The following is a 15,697-nucleotide window of genomic DNA, read 5'->3' as shown; positions in this document are numbered from 1 at the left end:
AGAGTTAAAGAAGCTCGAGGACAGCGCCCAGGCCCTGCGTTCAAGCCCCAGGACTGGCACACGTTGAAAAAAAGAAAACAAGACACAACTGACCACTGCCTCTGTGACAGCCGCTTCAAATGAGAAGAGGAAGGCTGGAGGAAGACAGACCACGCTGGTCCATCCGGCAAAGAAAGGGTGGTCTCGGTCACGCCAGACCAAATTTAGCTCTGTGAGGAGCCCATTGGAAACAAGACTTGCCCTGAGGTGCACGCCTCCCGTGAGCCAGCAGTGCAAAGGAAGTGTAACAGTGAAGAGGGAGTGTGCACAGGTGCCGTGAACCACGGGCCGGCAGGGATCGGGGGCGGTGACACCAGGCACGGAGCAGCACGAGTGTACCGTGGTTCCGGCACGTGTGCGCCCCCCGCTCCTCGGTAACCCGGTGAGCCGCGCCGGGCCCGGCAGACGGGCTGGCTCGGGCCTCTCCTCTGTGTGGAGCCGAGAGCACAAGCGCTCCGCGCAGAGCTGAGCGCAGCCCTCTGGAGAGGCGGGCAGGTCACAGCCCAGTCCCGTGGGGGGCGCGGCATGTCGAGGCACGTCCTGGGCACCCGCACAGGTGGTGGAGAACACCACGGAGCCCGGGCCAGCGGCCTGTGCGAGGCCACACCCCAAGGGGGCCCCGCGGCCCCTGACAGGTGTATTCTCAGGGACACAGTGGAGCTGGCCCTGTGATGCGGGATGGCGCCCGCTTCCTACTGCTTTTATAACAAGGCCTTGCAGGGTGAAGAGCCCCCCAGCTCCCCAGCTGCTCCCCAGCCTCTGCCTTGCAGGGTGAAGACCCTCCAGCTCCCCAGCTGCTCCCCAGCCTCTGCCTTGCAGGGTGAAGAGCCCCCCAGCTCCCCAGCTGCTCCCCAGCCTCTGCCTTGCAGGGTGAAGAGCCCCCCAAGCTCCCCAGCTGCTCCCCAGCCTCTGCCTTGCAGGGTGAAGAGCCCCCCAGCTCCCCAGCCTCTGCCTTGCAGGGTGAAGAGCCCCCCCCAGCTGCTCCCCAGCCTCTGCATTGCAGGGTGAAGAGCCCCCCCAGCTGCTCCCCAGCCTCTGCCTTGCAGGGTGAAGAGCCCCCCAGCTCCCCAGCCTCTGCCTTGTGGGGTGAAGAGCCCCCCCAGCTGCTCCCCAGCCTCTGCCTTGCGGGGTGAAGAGCCCCCCCAGCTGCTCCCCAGCCTCTGCCTTGCGGGGTGAAGAGCCCCCCCAGCTGCTCCCCAGCCTCTGCCTTGCGGGGTGAAGAGCCCCCCAGCTCCCCAGCCTTCCTGGCCAGTTCTCCCCTCACAGCAGCCCCGGTTTCAGCTAGTGCAGTGAGGCCGTTTCCTCGTGACTCAATGTGCACGCGTGACTTCACTTGCACAAACTCCACCCACAGCACTCTGGACACTTACTGGCTTGCACAGGTCTCGGTCTGTTTTTGCTTCCATCTCCCAGACGTGGTGGCCATCTGTGGAGGGAGGCAGAAAAACATGTCACTGTGTGTGGTGGGGACGCACCCCAAACTTCCCAGGTGGCCCTCAGGTGCACGGGCTCAGGGCGGGGCTGGGGGTGGAGGCCTGGGCACAGGGGCTCAGGGAGGGGCTGGGGGTGGAGGCCTGGGCACAGGGGCTCAGGGAGGGGCTGGGGGTGGGAGACCTGGGCACAGGGGCTCAGGGAGGGGCTGGGGGTGGAGGCCTGGGCACAGGGGCTCAGGGAGGGGCTGGGGGTGGAGGCCCGGGCACAGGGGCTCAGGGAGGGGCTGGGGGTGGGAGGCCCGGGCACAGGGGCTCAGGGAGGGGCTGGGGGTGGAGGCCCGGGCACAGGGGCTCAGGGAGGGGCTGGGGGTGGAGGCCTGGGCACAGGGGCTCAGGGAGGGGCTGGGGGTGGAGGCCCGGGCACAGGGGCTCAGGGAGGGGCTGGGGGTGGAGGCCCGGGCACAGGGGCTCAGGGAAGGGCTGGGGGTGGCAGGCCCGGGCATACTAGGTCCTGTCAGGTGGAAGGCTAGGCTGCATGGATGGCCAGCTTCACAGACAAACCGCACGCTTGCCTGTCCCTCTCAAGTGCCACAGCCCGGGGCGGCCCAAACATGCCATGCCCAAGGCCCTTCCGACCTGCGCTGGCACACGCATCTGAGTATCTGTCGCCGTCAATCCCCGTGCCCGTGCCCACACCCATGGCCGCAGTCCCGGCTCACGCCACACCTGCGTCCCGGGCCCCGCGTGAGTCAGGACAGGGTCTACGCCTCCACGGTTTCCCAGGGACAGAAACCAGGTGACCAGGCACCCAGGAAGCCATTCAGGGCCGGGGCTGCTGCTGAGCTCTGCTGCCTGGCTTGCAGGTCCCCCCAGCCCCCAACACACGGCCCAACCTCCCAAGCTGGGAGCAGAAGTCAAGGGAGGCCGACCCTCTGCCCCGAGGAACTACTGGAAAGACAAGAAGAAAACTTCCTTTGGCTACTTCTTGCCACTGGGATTCAGAAATGCAAAGCACGAGGCATTTTAACCTTAGCCTAGTGGCTGTTTGCATGCTTAAAAAAAATTCAAAGGCTTCTGGAAACACAATGAAAGAACTGATTGTTCTTAGCCAGCTGCGAGGTGCGAGCCTCCCTGGAGGAGGGTACCTGCTGCCCCGGGGCAGAGCTCTGCCTGTGTGTCCCCCCTGGGGGGCGGACAGGGAGCCCACCAGGGTCACCTCCCCGCCCCCGCTTTGACCCTCCGAGAGCGACCTAGGCACACACACTGAGATGATGCTCGAGGTCCATTAGCAAAGCGCACGTGTGTGTTCCGATCCAGCACACCACGGACAGAGGAGCCACCCTCTCCCCCCGGGCGCCAGAGGGTGGAGGGACCTGTGAGTCATCGGGCCTTGCCGGGCCACGCCAGCCTCTGGGACACCTGAGGCCCCATCAGACCAGCATCCTCTGGGAAAATATCAGGAACCTAAAAATACACGCGGCCACTCCCACTGCACCAGAGTCACAAGCAGCGACTCCTGGGCCCTGGAGGCTCAGAGACGTTGGCAAGGAAGCAGTTTAACTCCAACCGCACCTCACGGGCACCCCCCCCGGGGGTCTGCTGGAGGGCCCCCTCCCCGATGTGCGGCTGACTGGCGGCGGCAGGCCGACCCCCGCTCCTGGGATGAAGGCCCTCGCGGCCCCTGCGGGACAACCGCTGAAGCCGTCGAATGGCGGCAGACCCCTCGCCGCCCGCAAGAAGCCCCAGGGGCTGCGGCTGGCGCTCAGGCACGCTCACCACGGGTGGCGTGGCTAGCCTGGACCTCAACATCCCTGAAGGTTCGCCAGGAAACCCACGGAGGGGCAGCAGCCTTTGCTGCCGGGGAGGGGAAGCAGTGTGTATGCTGGGAGAGGGAGGGGGGAAACTGAGGCACTTGCTCTACCCTAGGGCGCCCCCGGGCCTCCTGAGGGCAATTCGGATGCCCCCCCAGCGTGTGCCGAGGCTAAAACCATGGGTGAGACGTAAGTAAGGCAGGGACCTGGGGTGGCTGCTGCAAAGCCGTACACAGAAGCGAGCATTTTCCCTCCCGTGCCGGGGCTCCATGGGAGGCGCCCCCACCAGAATACCAGGAGGGAGCCCACTGTGAGCCGCCGGGCTGTGTGGCCGGCCAGCCTAGGACCCAGCATCCAGCCTGCTACCAGCAGAAGGACAAGGGCCGTCCCTGCCGTCTGACCTCCCTGGAGCTGTCACACACAACACGGGGTCCCACGAACATCTGGCTCCTGGGAGCCAGGCGGCTCCTGTGCCAGTTGCAACCCATGGGCTCCCTGTGGCCGGCCCCCACCCTCCCCCCCAGCCCAGGCCCTCCACCCTCGGCAGCTCCCGCCCAGCAGGGAGGACAGGCCGCGTCTTCGCCCCCTGGAGAACCCTGAACCGTCCGGGCTTTTGAAAGTAGAGACGTGGTTTTGCTCAGAACACACACTCAGCGACCGTTTCAAGCTGAGACACGGGCTGAAGTACCGTGGAACGGGCCGAAAGGTGCGCCTTGCAGGAGACCCCGATGAGGCCCCCGGGCGGCTCCCACGTGGCAGAGGAGGACGCCCGGCACCCCCGAGCGGCCCGTGGCATCCATCCGCGCTCGGCGGCGGCAGGCTCGGGCCGCGCCCCCCCAGCCTCTCCCGGGGAGGCAGGGCCGCCCTGAAAGGGCCTTTGTGTTCTGTCTTATCTGGCCCTCCTGGAGTCTCCGTCGGAAACTGTGTCCGAGTCCAGAAGTAAAAATATTCCAAATCATTAGGGAATTCCCTGCGGCGTGAGTCATCGGAAAGGCTTCCCTGCCACACCCGCCGAGGGCTCCACGGGCCGCGGGAAGCCGCGGCCTCGGCCCACGGGCCGGTCCCCTGCCGGGGAGGGCGGAGCCGCGCGCCCGCCCGGGCCAGCCGCCGGGACTCCTCCGGGGCCGGCCGTCTTCCGGGGATTGTCTCGCGTCCTCCTCGCCTGAGCGTGCCCCTCGGGCCGTGCTGGCCAGGCGAGGTCCCGGCGTCGTGAGGAGCCAGGCCTGACAGGCCTTCCTTCAGGGGGGCGGACGCAGCCCAGCCCCGCGCCCCAGGTTGGGCTGCTCCGCCTCTCGTCCCCGCATGGACCATCTGAGCGAGGCGGCCCTAGTCCACCCGGACCTCTGCTTCCTGGCCGTGCCCGCCCCCACAGGCCTCCATGGCGGAACAGGGACGGCCGGCTGCTTTGGAAACGGCCTGCCAGTGCCAGGCGGCCGAGCCGAAGCAAGAGTGACAATCAACTGCACCCCAGGAACGTGCGGGGGCATCACACGTGTCGACACTGGACCTCACACGTGAACGTCACCACAGCTTCACTCAGGACCACCGCCATAGAGGTCGGCAGCCTGAATCCGTCAACCCACACAGGCAAAGAGAACATCTGCATGATCAGATCCACGGACAAAGGAGGATCCGTGGTGCCTAGCCAGGGAGAGGGCTCTGGGTGCTGCTTCCACCCGTCTGATTCCCACTGCGACTCACATTGGTGGCCGGGTGGGGGGGAGGCCTGGTGAGGTGGTACTCACAGGGGACTGTGTGGGGAGGGGACCACGTGGCCGGGTGGGGGAGGGGGAGGGCCTGGTGAGGTGGTACTCACAGGGGACTGTGTGGGGAGGGGACCACGTGGCGGGGGGAGGGGGGAGGCCTGGTGAGGTGGTACTCACAGGGGACTGTGTGGGGAGGGGACCACGTGGCGGGGGGAGGGGGGAGGCCTGGTGAGGTGGTACTCACAGGGGACTGTGTGGGGAGGGGACCACGTGGCGGGGGGAGGGGGGAGGCCTGGTGAGGTGGTACTCACAGGGGACTGTGTGGGGAGGGGACCATGTGGCCGGGTGGGGGAGGGGGAGGCCTGGTGAGGTGGTACTCACAGGGGACTGTGTGGGGAGGGGACCACGTGGCGGGGGGAGGGGGGAGGCCTGGTGAGGTGGTACTCACAGGGGACTGTGTGGGGAGGGGACCACGTGGCCGGGTGGGGGAGGGGGGAGGCCTGGTGAGGTGGTACTCACAGGGGACTGTGTGGGGAGGGGACCACGTGGCGGGGGGAGGGGGGAGGCCTGGTGAGGTGGTACTCACAGGGGACTGTGTGGGGAGGGGACCATGTGGCCGGGTGGGGGAGGGGGAGGCCTGGTGAGGTGGTACTCACAGGGGACTGTGTGGGGAGGGGACCACGTGGCGGGGGGAGGGGGGAGGCCTGGTGAGGTGGTACTCACAGGGGACTGTGTGGGGAGGGGACCACGTGGCCGGGTGGGGGAGGGGGAGGGCCTGGTGAGGTGGTACTCACAGGGGACTGTGTGGGGAGGGGACCACGTGGCGGGGGGAGGGGGGAGGCCTGGTGAGGTGGTACTCACAGGGGACTGTGTGGGGAGGGGACCACGTGGCCGGGTGGGGGAGGGGGAGGGCCTGGTGAGGTGGTACTCACAGGGGACTGTGTGGGGAGGGGACCACGTGGCGGGGGGAGGGGGGAGGCCTGGTGAGGTGGTACTCACAGGGGACTGTGTGGGGAGGGGACCACGTGGCGGGGGGAGGGGGGAGGCCTGGTGAGGTGGTACTCACAGGGGACTGTGTGGGGAGGGGACCACGTGGCCGGGTGGGGGAGGGGGAGGGCCTGGTGAGGTGGTACTCACAGGGGACTGTGTGGGGAGGGGACCACGTGGCCGGGTGGGGGAGGGGGAGGCCTGGTGAGGTGGTACTCACAGGGGACTGTGTGGGGAGGGGACCATGTGGCCGGGTGGGGGAGGGGGAGGCCTGGTGAGGTGGTACTCACAGGGGACTGTGCGGGGAGGGGACCACGTGGCCAGGCTCACCCCTCAGGTACCCTCTAGGGCCCCATCACTTCCTGTAGGTCCTGCCTAAAGGTCCTACCCCTTCCCATGTGACCTTCCTGGGCACGGGCCTCCAGCACGAGAATAAGGGGGCCCTCCCACACGCTAAGAAACGTTAACAGAGACGACCCAGCCCCCTCTCCTCTACCTCAGGCAGCGCACAGCGAGCCGCAGGCCAACACTCCAGCTGACACGGGGAGGTGTGAGCCACGCCGCTGTGCGCCACCGGCGGGGAAGGCCTGGTCTGCATCACGCCAGAGATGGAGGCTGTGCTGGGCCGGATGCCCCTCAGCCGGCCCTGCTCCCCGGAGCCCCTGCTCAGGGAGTGCCGGCCACGTGCCCTGCGCCTGGGCGAGGAGGACTTCCAGCCACAGGGGCAAGTCGAGCTCCCCGACTCTCGAGACCAGCCCCAGGGCCTCCACTACCCCAGCCCCTGACCCTACAGCCTGTGCAGCTCCCCCAGGTGGGCCAGGACCCGACAGAGAGGGGCCCGTGCCCCTGGGAAGTCTGGGGCCCGGGAGTGGAGCCCGGGTCTCTGGGCTGTGACAGCCCAGGCGGCCCTCATGCCAGGGGCCAGGAGGGCTCTGCCCTTCCTGCCAGCCACGCCGCCACAGGCAGCTGTTGGCATGGGGACAGGCACCGTCACGGCTGGTATCCGCTCCCACTTCATCTCCTCCTGACGCCCCTGGAAATGCCGTCCAGGGAGGACTGGACGTCGCTCCACCCAGACCCCAAGTCAGCACGTGGCAGCCCCTGCTTCCTTCCCTTGCGGGCACTGAGCTCTGGAAGCACCGGGTGGGGCGCGGCTGCCCCGCAGAGCCACGGAGGCGGTCTTTATCCAGTTCTTGCTGAGCGGCCGTGCGTGGCCACACGGAAGCCCGCCCGGCCAGGTCAGCACCGCGGCGTTCCTATGTCCGTGACCAAGTCTCACACGTGTAAGCGGGGCTGACGACGTGGGGGGCCCGGGATGGGACACCTCCCCCTCCTGCCCGCCCAGCGTGCCCCGCGGGGACCGGGGAGGAGGGCGGTATTCCCCGTGGGCCGGTTGGGACGCCCCGTCGGCGGCTGCACAGCGCTGGTGAGCCTACAAGCCGCGACATCTACGTCTGGAAACCTCCAGGCGTCCTTGAGGGAGCAGACGCCGCTATGGCCACGCGGCCACACGGACGCCGACGGGGGAGGCTGCGGTGACGGCCTGTCAGCCGTCCCGAGCCAGCCCCGCTCTGCGTCCACCGTGCGGGCTTCTGCTCCATCACCACAGGGACACGGCCAGCTGCGTGCACCCGGCCGTCACCGCCATGCAGTGGAGAGAGGCAGAAAGACGCCCCGGCCCCGCAGAGCAGGCACACCTAGGGGCCAAGAGCACCCACAGCTCCTGCCACGGACACGAGGACACACATCATTACACACCACACACAGAGGTTCCTCCCCCCACAGGCAGCATGTGGCGAACACACACTCGTAACACTGACACACACACACACCACCACACCCGGGCACCCCTGCACACCCCGTGCTGAGTGCCCGCGCCTCCACAGCCGGCACCAGGGACCTGGGCCACCCTTCCCTCCCACCGGACAAGGCTCCCTGGTCCCCGTGGTGGGAGCAGGCTCTCAGCCACGCAAGCGCTCAGTGCAGTGACACCGACCCCCGTCATCTCTGGGCACACATTGCCACAATTAGCCAGCGGGCCGAGCTCCATGTGGAGCCCCAGGTCCTGACCCTTGTGGGCATCCTGCTGTCTTCAGCAACCTGGAGACCTCTCCCCAGGAAGGGCTCCCTCTAGGCAGGGCCCCCTTCCAACCCGGCCCCGTGAGCCAGGCTAGGGGATCGGCTCTGCTCCAGACAGGCAGGCGGACGAGGAAGGAGCCCATTCCACCCTCTGGAGTGGATGGGACAATCCTCGGCCCCCAGGGCTGGCCAGGTTGGTGCCCCCCCCCAATGTGAAGGTGTGGGCAGGTCTGTAGTAGCCCTTCACCAGGGGCCCTCTTCCCCCAAATGGGCCTCCTCTCTTACTATCTCTGGGATGTGTTTTCAGGGGCTACGATGTCACTGTTCCACAAGGACAAGGAGAGCTGGGCATGGGTGGAACTCGAGGGTACCATCCCTGTGGAGGACCCTAAGCAGGAGAGAAAGCATGCAAGGAAGCTGGAGGGACCCAGCCCTGGGGCAAGGAAGCTGGGCACTGACTCCAATGGGTTTGTTCACAAGTGTCTCCCAGGGCAGGGTCCAAGACTACTCCTCTGGTGCAGAGACATGCCTGCGGCTCTGAAGGCCAAACTGTGTCAGACCTCACCGCCTGGAGGCTCTGAAGGCTAAACTATGTCAGAATTCACCTCCTCCAGAGAAGGCGTGCTCTGTGCACTTTCTTCTTATCATCACACTCGGTTGAGTTTTCTCTATAATTTAAAACATATTTTCCAATTACGTGTGTGATTACATAGGCAAGCCAAGTTAAACATGAAAGGCTTCTATGCCGTGCTGATTGGAGTGCTTCAGTTTCCCATGAACATACAAAATCAGGACCCCACTATGCAGACTCCACGCCTCCGTTTGCGGTGATTACAGTAAGTACTGCACGGGCCGCTTCAAAAAAAAAATCCAGTTGGTGAAGTGTAGAAAAGAAAAAAAGCCTCCAAGCAACAGCACAAGCAACAGCACACCCCCTCTGCCCCCCCCTCCAGGGCACAAGGGGAGGGGGCGTCCTGGGGAGCCCCAACTGGGGGAGCGGGAATGCTCAGGAGCACAGCTCTAAACACTCCACGCAGGCCTTGCGACAGGAGGGTGCACTCGACCCCCCCCCCACGTGACCACACCCGTCAGAACCCCTCGCTGGTCCCGGCTCTCCAAGCCTGGCCTCCACAGACTGTCCAGCACAATAGCCCCAGGGAAGCTCACAGGCTACTCCACCAGCCCTGAACTGTCCCTGGATCACAACGAGCCAGGGCCCTGGCTCTGGTGCTCCCAGAGGTTCCTCCAGGGCCCTGCTGTGCCCTACAATCTCTCCTCCCTCCCCCTGCCCCCTCTCTCTCATACACACACACACACACACACACAACACGCACACGCACACACGCGATACAGAAAGCTGCGATAACAAAGAGCAGCAGCAGCTGTGGCAGCCGCGGTTCCATCCAGGCACCATGAAGGTGGCAGGCCCTTGCCGGTGCCCAGCCTGGTGCTGTGACTCCTCCCCCGTCCTCCACTCCCATGCACCCTCCTGGTCCGGAGCCTACCCGGGAGCCGTCCAGGGGCTGTGGAGCGCTCTCCCAGAACCAGGAGACAGGTGCTCAACAAAGCATGGCCAAGGGAGAAGGGTCAGAAGCGCGAGGAGCGAGCCGGGCACCGGCGGCTCACGCCTGTCACCCTAGCTCCCCAGGAGGCTGAGATCTGAGGATCGGGGTCCAAAGCCTGCCTGGGCAGGAAAGTCGACGGGACTCTTCTCTCCAATGAACCACCAGAAAACCAGAAGTCGCACTGTGGCTCAAGTGGTGGAGGCTAGCCTTGAGCTGAAGAGCTCGGGGACAGCGCCCAGGCTCAGAATTCAAGCCCCACGACTAGGGGGAAAGAAACCAAAACCTGCTAGGAGCTTGACTCGGCCAGGCCAAGGGCCCAGAACACGCCAGTGGCTGTTTCCAGTCCCCTCCGGGAGCTCACCTGCACGCAGGCCTCCCTAGTGCCAACCGTGAGATCTGGAAGGACTCGGCCTGCCTTCCCGCAGGAAACCTCCCTAGAGACACGCAGAGGCCTCACGGGCCGCGGCCTGACTACACACGCCGCGGGCCACGCGGGCGGACCGCTCGTGCCCCTCCCACCCGACGCCCACCGCGGACGCACCTGGAGCCTTCTCCACGAAAATGACCTTGGAGTCTTGAAGGAAGTTGTGGCCGGACAGGATCATCTTCTTCCCGCCGACGACTGGGTAGCTGTCTGTGCTCTGCCTCTCCACTAGAGGCAGCTCCTGGGCAGACCGCTGAGCTGTCGGAGGGGAAGACAGTAAGCAAGCAGGCGGAGCTGGACAGGAACACGGGGGCCCTGAAATCTACCGAATCACAGGAAGGGCCGAAGGTGCACTGCTCTCACGAGCACACCAGGGCACCACACAACCTCCTCCTCCTCCTCTGGCAAGAACACGATGCCAGCCTCAGAAGCTGGAGGAAATTAGGCCGCTGCCCCTCAGTGCCAGTCCTGGTCCTGCTCCGGGCTCCAGCGAGGGGCCGCGGGCGCTTGGAGCTGGGCTGATGGGGGCGGGAGGAGGAGGTGACGGTGGCGGAGGGGCAGGGGACCTAGGACAAGGAGAGCGGGGACGTGAAAGCCAGTCCAGGTGCTAGGTTGGGACTGAAGCCAGGAGAGGGTGCGGACACAGGCTCCCACAGGGCTTAGAGGGGACCCCGCATGTCCCTCAGAGTTCAGCGGTGACCCCGTGTGTCCCTCAGAGTTCAGCGGTGACCCCGTGTGTCCCTCAGAGTTCAGCGGTTGACCCCGTGTGTCCCTCAGAGTTCAGCGGTGACCCCGTGTGTCCCTCAGAGTTCAGTGGTGACCCCTTGTGTCCTGCCGAGTTTAGCAGTGACCCCGTGTGTCCCTCAGAGTTCAGCGGTGACCCCGTGTGTCCCTCAGAGTTCAGCGGTGACTCCGTGTGTCCCTCAGAGTTCAGCGGTGACCCCTTGTGTCCCGCCGAGTTTAGCAGTCACCCCGTGTGTCCCTCAGAGTTCAGCGGTGACCCCGTGTGTCCTGCCAAGTTCAGCAGTGACCCCGTGTGTCCCTCAGAGTTCAGCGGTGACCCCGTGTGTCCCTCAGAGTTCAGCAGTGACTCCGTGTGTCCCTCAGAGTTCAGCGGTGACCCCGTGTGTCCTGCCAAGTTCAGCAGTGACCCCGTGTGTCCTGCCAAGTTCAGCAGTGACCCCGTGTGTCCCTCAGAGTTCAGCAGTGACTCCGTGTGTCCCTCAGAGTTCAGCGGTGACCCCGTGTGTCCCTCAGAGTTCAGTGGTGAGCTAGCTTGTGGACAGAGGACCCACTAGGCAGCAGAGGAAGGCTGGGACCAATTCTTAGGCCACCCCGCACCCAGGAAGCCCCTCCTGGGGTCACATTCTGGTGACCCCTTCACATAGCAGGGCAGAGCATGTAGGAACCATTACATGCAGACTTACATTTGGGCCCAGGGATAGCTCACGGGCAAAGCGCCTGCCCGCTGTGAGTGGGGCCCTGAGTGCCATCCTCAGAGCTGCACGTGTGCAAAGAGTCACGAGGCTCATCCAGCCCAAATGGTCTACGGAGCAAAGTGCATTTTCTCAAGTTTCTTGGGCCACAGAAGGAACTGATGCAGATACAGCCAGTACAACCCGCTCGTTGTTTCAGGACAAAGTTCCCTTCTGTTTCGTGGGTAGACCCTGCCGTCAGGGTCACCCAGCTGCAGGTGGGAAGCAATGACCAGGCGGACGACCCTCCAGGAGTCACCTCAAGGGCTAGTCCCATGGAGGGCTGGCATTTTCCAGGGACTCACACTAATGCACACAGTGGTAAGGGCAGGCTTCAGAACACACTCAAAGCCCGTAACAGTGGGGCAGGCAGGTGGGGGGGCCGGTGTGGTCTACTTACAGCACTCGATGGGGTTTGAGGCCACCTGGAGGGACAGCACCCGGCCACTGGGCTGAGGGACATGGACCCGGAACACCAGCCGCACCCTGGTGTTCTTCCTGCCGATGTCGGTCTCCCCTTTCCGCAGCTCGATGTCAGAGTTCCTGAGCTTCAGAATCCCAGCGCAGTCAATTCTGCCCCAGAGAAAAGGACTTCAGTCTCCAGCACCCACCCACCCCGGAGGAGCACGAGCCACCCGGGGCCCAGGCCCGGCAGCCCGGCCCAGCCCTGCCAGCGTGTCCCTGGGGTCCCTCGGCTCGTCTCCCCCCAGAAGCCTGCGGTGCCCCCCGGGGCGGTACAGCCTGGGGTATCTGCTCAGGCCTCAAGGCAAGAACTACATGCTTGGAGGTCACCTCGTCTACCAGGGACCCCAGTGGCCAGATACACGCCATCCAGACGCCCGAGGGCCTGCCTCGCTCAGGCTGACGCTACCAAGCCTCCCAAAGGAAGGGCCGACTGGGCTGCGTCGTCTCTGTGGCCTTGGAGCCCTCAGAATGCTGAGGGTCAGGCCATTCTTTCCCTGACTTGGTGGGGGAAATCGCCCTCTTCTTTCAGGGTTTCCTATCATTTCACTCAAATCTAAGTCCCAGTGACATGCCACCTGAGGCAGCTCCTGCTCCCCCATCCCGAGTCCTCGGGCCAGCGCGGGCCTGCCACGCTGTGCGGGCCCCTGAAGTCACCTCCACGGAGGCCACCCCTGAGCCGCAGCAGCCCCCAGGTCACCCATGCACGCGGCCGTCTCGCGCTCTGCCTGTCCCACGTGCCCTCGTGCCTCGGGTGTACCTTCCCTGGTGCCAGGGCACACCCCGCCCCCGGGAACCCGCAGCCGGCCTGCTTCCTGCCGCCCTCTCAGCTCAGGGCTGCCTGGCACAGCACACAGCCCGCAGGATCGAGCGGACACAGCCCGGGAGATGGGTGATGTGCCTCCAGCTTATTAACAGACTCACTTCTGAGCCAAGAGCCGTGCCAGCAGAGACCTGGCCCTCGCGTGTCCAATGTCAGCATGTCAGCCATTCCTGTAATTTGCACCGCTTCCTTCAGAAGTAAGCCGGTGTCATGTCTAGGAGCTAAATGCAGGCACCAGGCAGAGTTCTCCGCCGTGTAATTGAGACACTTATTGTCAGTGGCAATGCGCACGCTGACCAAAACCCCAGAGAGAAGCAACTCTGTTGTCATCAACAATTGTGAAGTTTCTGTAGGCCCGGGGGAGCCCGGGTGGCAGGGCCCCTCCCCCCCCCGCAAGCCAGGGCGGCTTACATGGCTCGCATGTTATTCTCCGGCAGCAGCGGGATCTCCAGGACCTTGGTGTTGGAGAGGAGGGCCTCGTGGCTGGTGGTGGAGACGGTCTTGCCCGTGATCCGGTGCACCTGGTAGAAGGCGTGGGGCCGCAGCAGGCGGTCGTCCGCCGTCCCGATGAACAGCTGCAGAGTGAGCGGCTCAGTTTCCAAGTAACCATGTAGCTGGCACAAGAACAAAAGCGCCCATTAAGCACAGTGCATGTAAACCGCTGGAATCAATTAAATGTTTACGGCACACTTGAGCGCGAAAGGAAAACGGCACGGGGGCCCAGCTGTCCAGTCCCCGAGCCTTTATATCTCTGTAATATAATATAGGTATGTTTTTAAAATTACACTCACAAAGTGGCTCATTGTACTAAAGGTTCTGGGGCACACAGCTTAGCCTCTGAACAACGAACTCCGGACCCTGTTTTCAAACACACACCTGCACGTGCAAATGTGCACACGTGCGCAGACGTACACAGGTCACAGGCACACACATCCACCCATACAGGCTGTGTGCACGCAGGCGCCCACCCTGCGACACGGCAATGACAGTCGTGTGCTTAGGCGTCCCTGCACTCAGCTGGTCCGTGTGGCCGGGCCAGGCCAGGGCAGAGTCCCGGGCCAGCGTAAGCCCCGCAGAGCAGCACTGCCCCCCGACCCCCACCACCGTCAACTCCACAGAACCCGCGGAAACCACAGCCAAGGCCACCTGGGTACTCCTGCCAGGACGCAGCGTGACCCCAGGCCCGCACGACGGTGCTCCACGTCGAAGCCCGCCTGTTAGTGAGCAGCCAACCTCCGGGAGGAACAAGTGGAGTTCACAGGGCAGCCGCAGGGCCACAGACCTATCCACGGGCCGTCTCCACCCACGTCCCCACGTCCTGTGCGCCTCCTCCCCCTCCACCGGCAACCCTACGTCCCGTGGACCTCTTCCTCCTGCCACAGGCAGCCACCTCTCCCCCCACCTGTGCTGTCAGCAGCGACCGGTTAGATTACAGCCGGCTGGGGCACCTCATTCTCAGAAGGAGCGGGCAGTCCTGCTCCCTGCTGGCGGGCCTCGCACAGATGTCACCCGGGGTGTCCTCCTCCGCCCCGTGGGGACAGTGGACCTGCCCCTTTGGCTACTGCAAGGATGGAAAGGACGGGCGGATACTACCCCTCGTGAGCGCCCCTCCGCCGTGAACGAGGCCCATTCCTCCTATTCCTTCTCTGGACTGATTTCAGTCTCTAGAACAAACAGCAATTGTGCCTCGGCGACCATGGGGAGGCATGCTGTGACATGCAGCCGTCTGTCAGTCCACAGCCCACCAAGGGCGATGAGCGAAGATGCTGAGCGCCCGGCCACGCGGCTAGCGGAGGGACCCGAGGCTGGAGCACCGCACGGAGCGAAGGCCAACCAGAGGGCAGAGGCCTGCCGGGGGACTGGGGAGGCCAGCGAGCGGGGGGGGGGGGTGTGAGGAACACAGGAGGGGCTACAGACAGAGCCCCCAAACCCACGGGCGCCTAGAGAACCCTGCGGCAGAGCTCTGCGGCTGCACGGGAAGAAACGGCCCCGGCCACAGCAACACATTCCCAAACTCTGGGAAGAGAAGGGTACGGACACTGCGGAGCCACCCACTTTCTCCCTACGCTGGGGGGTCTCCGGCCTGGTGGAGACCGGTGACTTCCATTTTAATATGCCAATTTGGAAAAAACAATGAACTTGAGAAAGGGGAAACAGATAACCAGACAGTGCAATTAGCTGCCGCTGGATTTTGATGTGGGCGCGGGATACCGGCTTTTTACAAGGCGGCTGGCCCCTCCCGTGCCCCTCGCGCAAAGCCCCTGGCCCGACGCAAGCTGGGCGGCTCATTACGGGAGGCCAAGGCGCCGTGATTTTCATTAACTCTCCTGACCCGCCAGTCCACGGCTCGCAGCCAGCACTCGGCCACAAGATAAAAGGCCCGGGGCTGAAAGCACACTTCAAACAGGTACGGCCTGTCTCCTGGCGCTCAATGATCAGCCCCACGGCCACCGGCAGCGGGGGGAAACGTGTTCTCTATGGCATCAAAGGCCAGGAGGAGGGCAGACGCAGCAACGTGCTGCCTCGGTGCGCCGGCCAGGGGGCTTGGCCACCGAGAGCCGGCCCCCCAGAGTGCCGGTGGCTGGCTGAAGTGGAGCTCGCCGATCGGTGCGGAGGAGGGCGGGCTTGGAGCACCCACGGCCTCCTCGCCGAACCGGGGCAGGGCTGACCCGGGGCCTCGCCGCCCCGCTTTGAGGGCGGGCTGCAGACCCCCACTGGCCCAGCCAGCCCGCCAGGTCTACACCGGCGGCACCCTCCTCCCTCCAGCCCCACACGGCCCTGACGCACACGCGCAGGAGTGAGAGGGTCCTCGGTGGGGGCGGGGGCCTTGCCTGCAGCACAGTTCTGGCTGGAAGCACGGTTGGCGTTTGAGTGGGGGGGAAAGGCTCGGCTC

The 15,697-nt window shown here is 64.9% G+C and overlaps 1 protein-coding gene across 3 annotated transcripts in view; it reads right to left on the bottom strand.

Moving 5' to 3' along the window:
* The window catches only part of Nfatc1 (nuclear factor of activated T cells 1), a 101,705-nt gene that overhangs the window by 55,582 nt on the left and 30,426 nt on the right, over window positions 1-15,697 (bottom strand). For all 3 annotated transcript variants that reach the window (XM_048363132.1, XM_048363134.1, XM_048363133.1), the window contains exons 4-7: window positions 13,216-13,418; window positions 11,920-12,092; window positions 10,162-10,302; window positions 1,410-1,465 (exon numbers count right to left, since the gene is read on the bottom strand). In XM_048363132.1, coding sequence (XP_048219089.1) covers window positions 1,410-1,465; window positions 10,162-10,302; window positions 11,920-12,092; window positions 13,216-13,418 — 573 coding nt within the window. The remainder of the gene's footprint in view (window positions 1-1,409; window positions 1,466-10,161; window positions 10,303-11,919; window positions 12,093-13,215; window positions 13,419-15,697) is intronic.

This window comes from Perognathus longimembris, chromosome 15 (assembly GCF_023159225.1).
Source record: "Perognathus longimembris pacificus isolate PPM17 chromosome 15, ASM2315922v1, whole genome shotgun sequence".
NCBI lineage: Eukaryota > Metazoa > Chordata > Mammalia > Rodentia > Heteromyidae > Perognathus > Perognathus longimembris.
The sequence above is the reverse complement of the archived record's forward strand: the minus strand, read 5'-3'. Positions and strand labels throughout refer to the sequence as shown.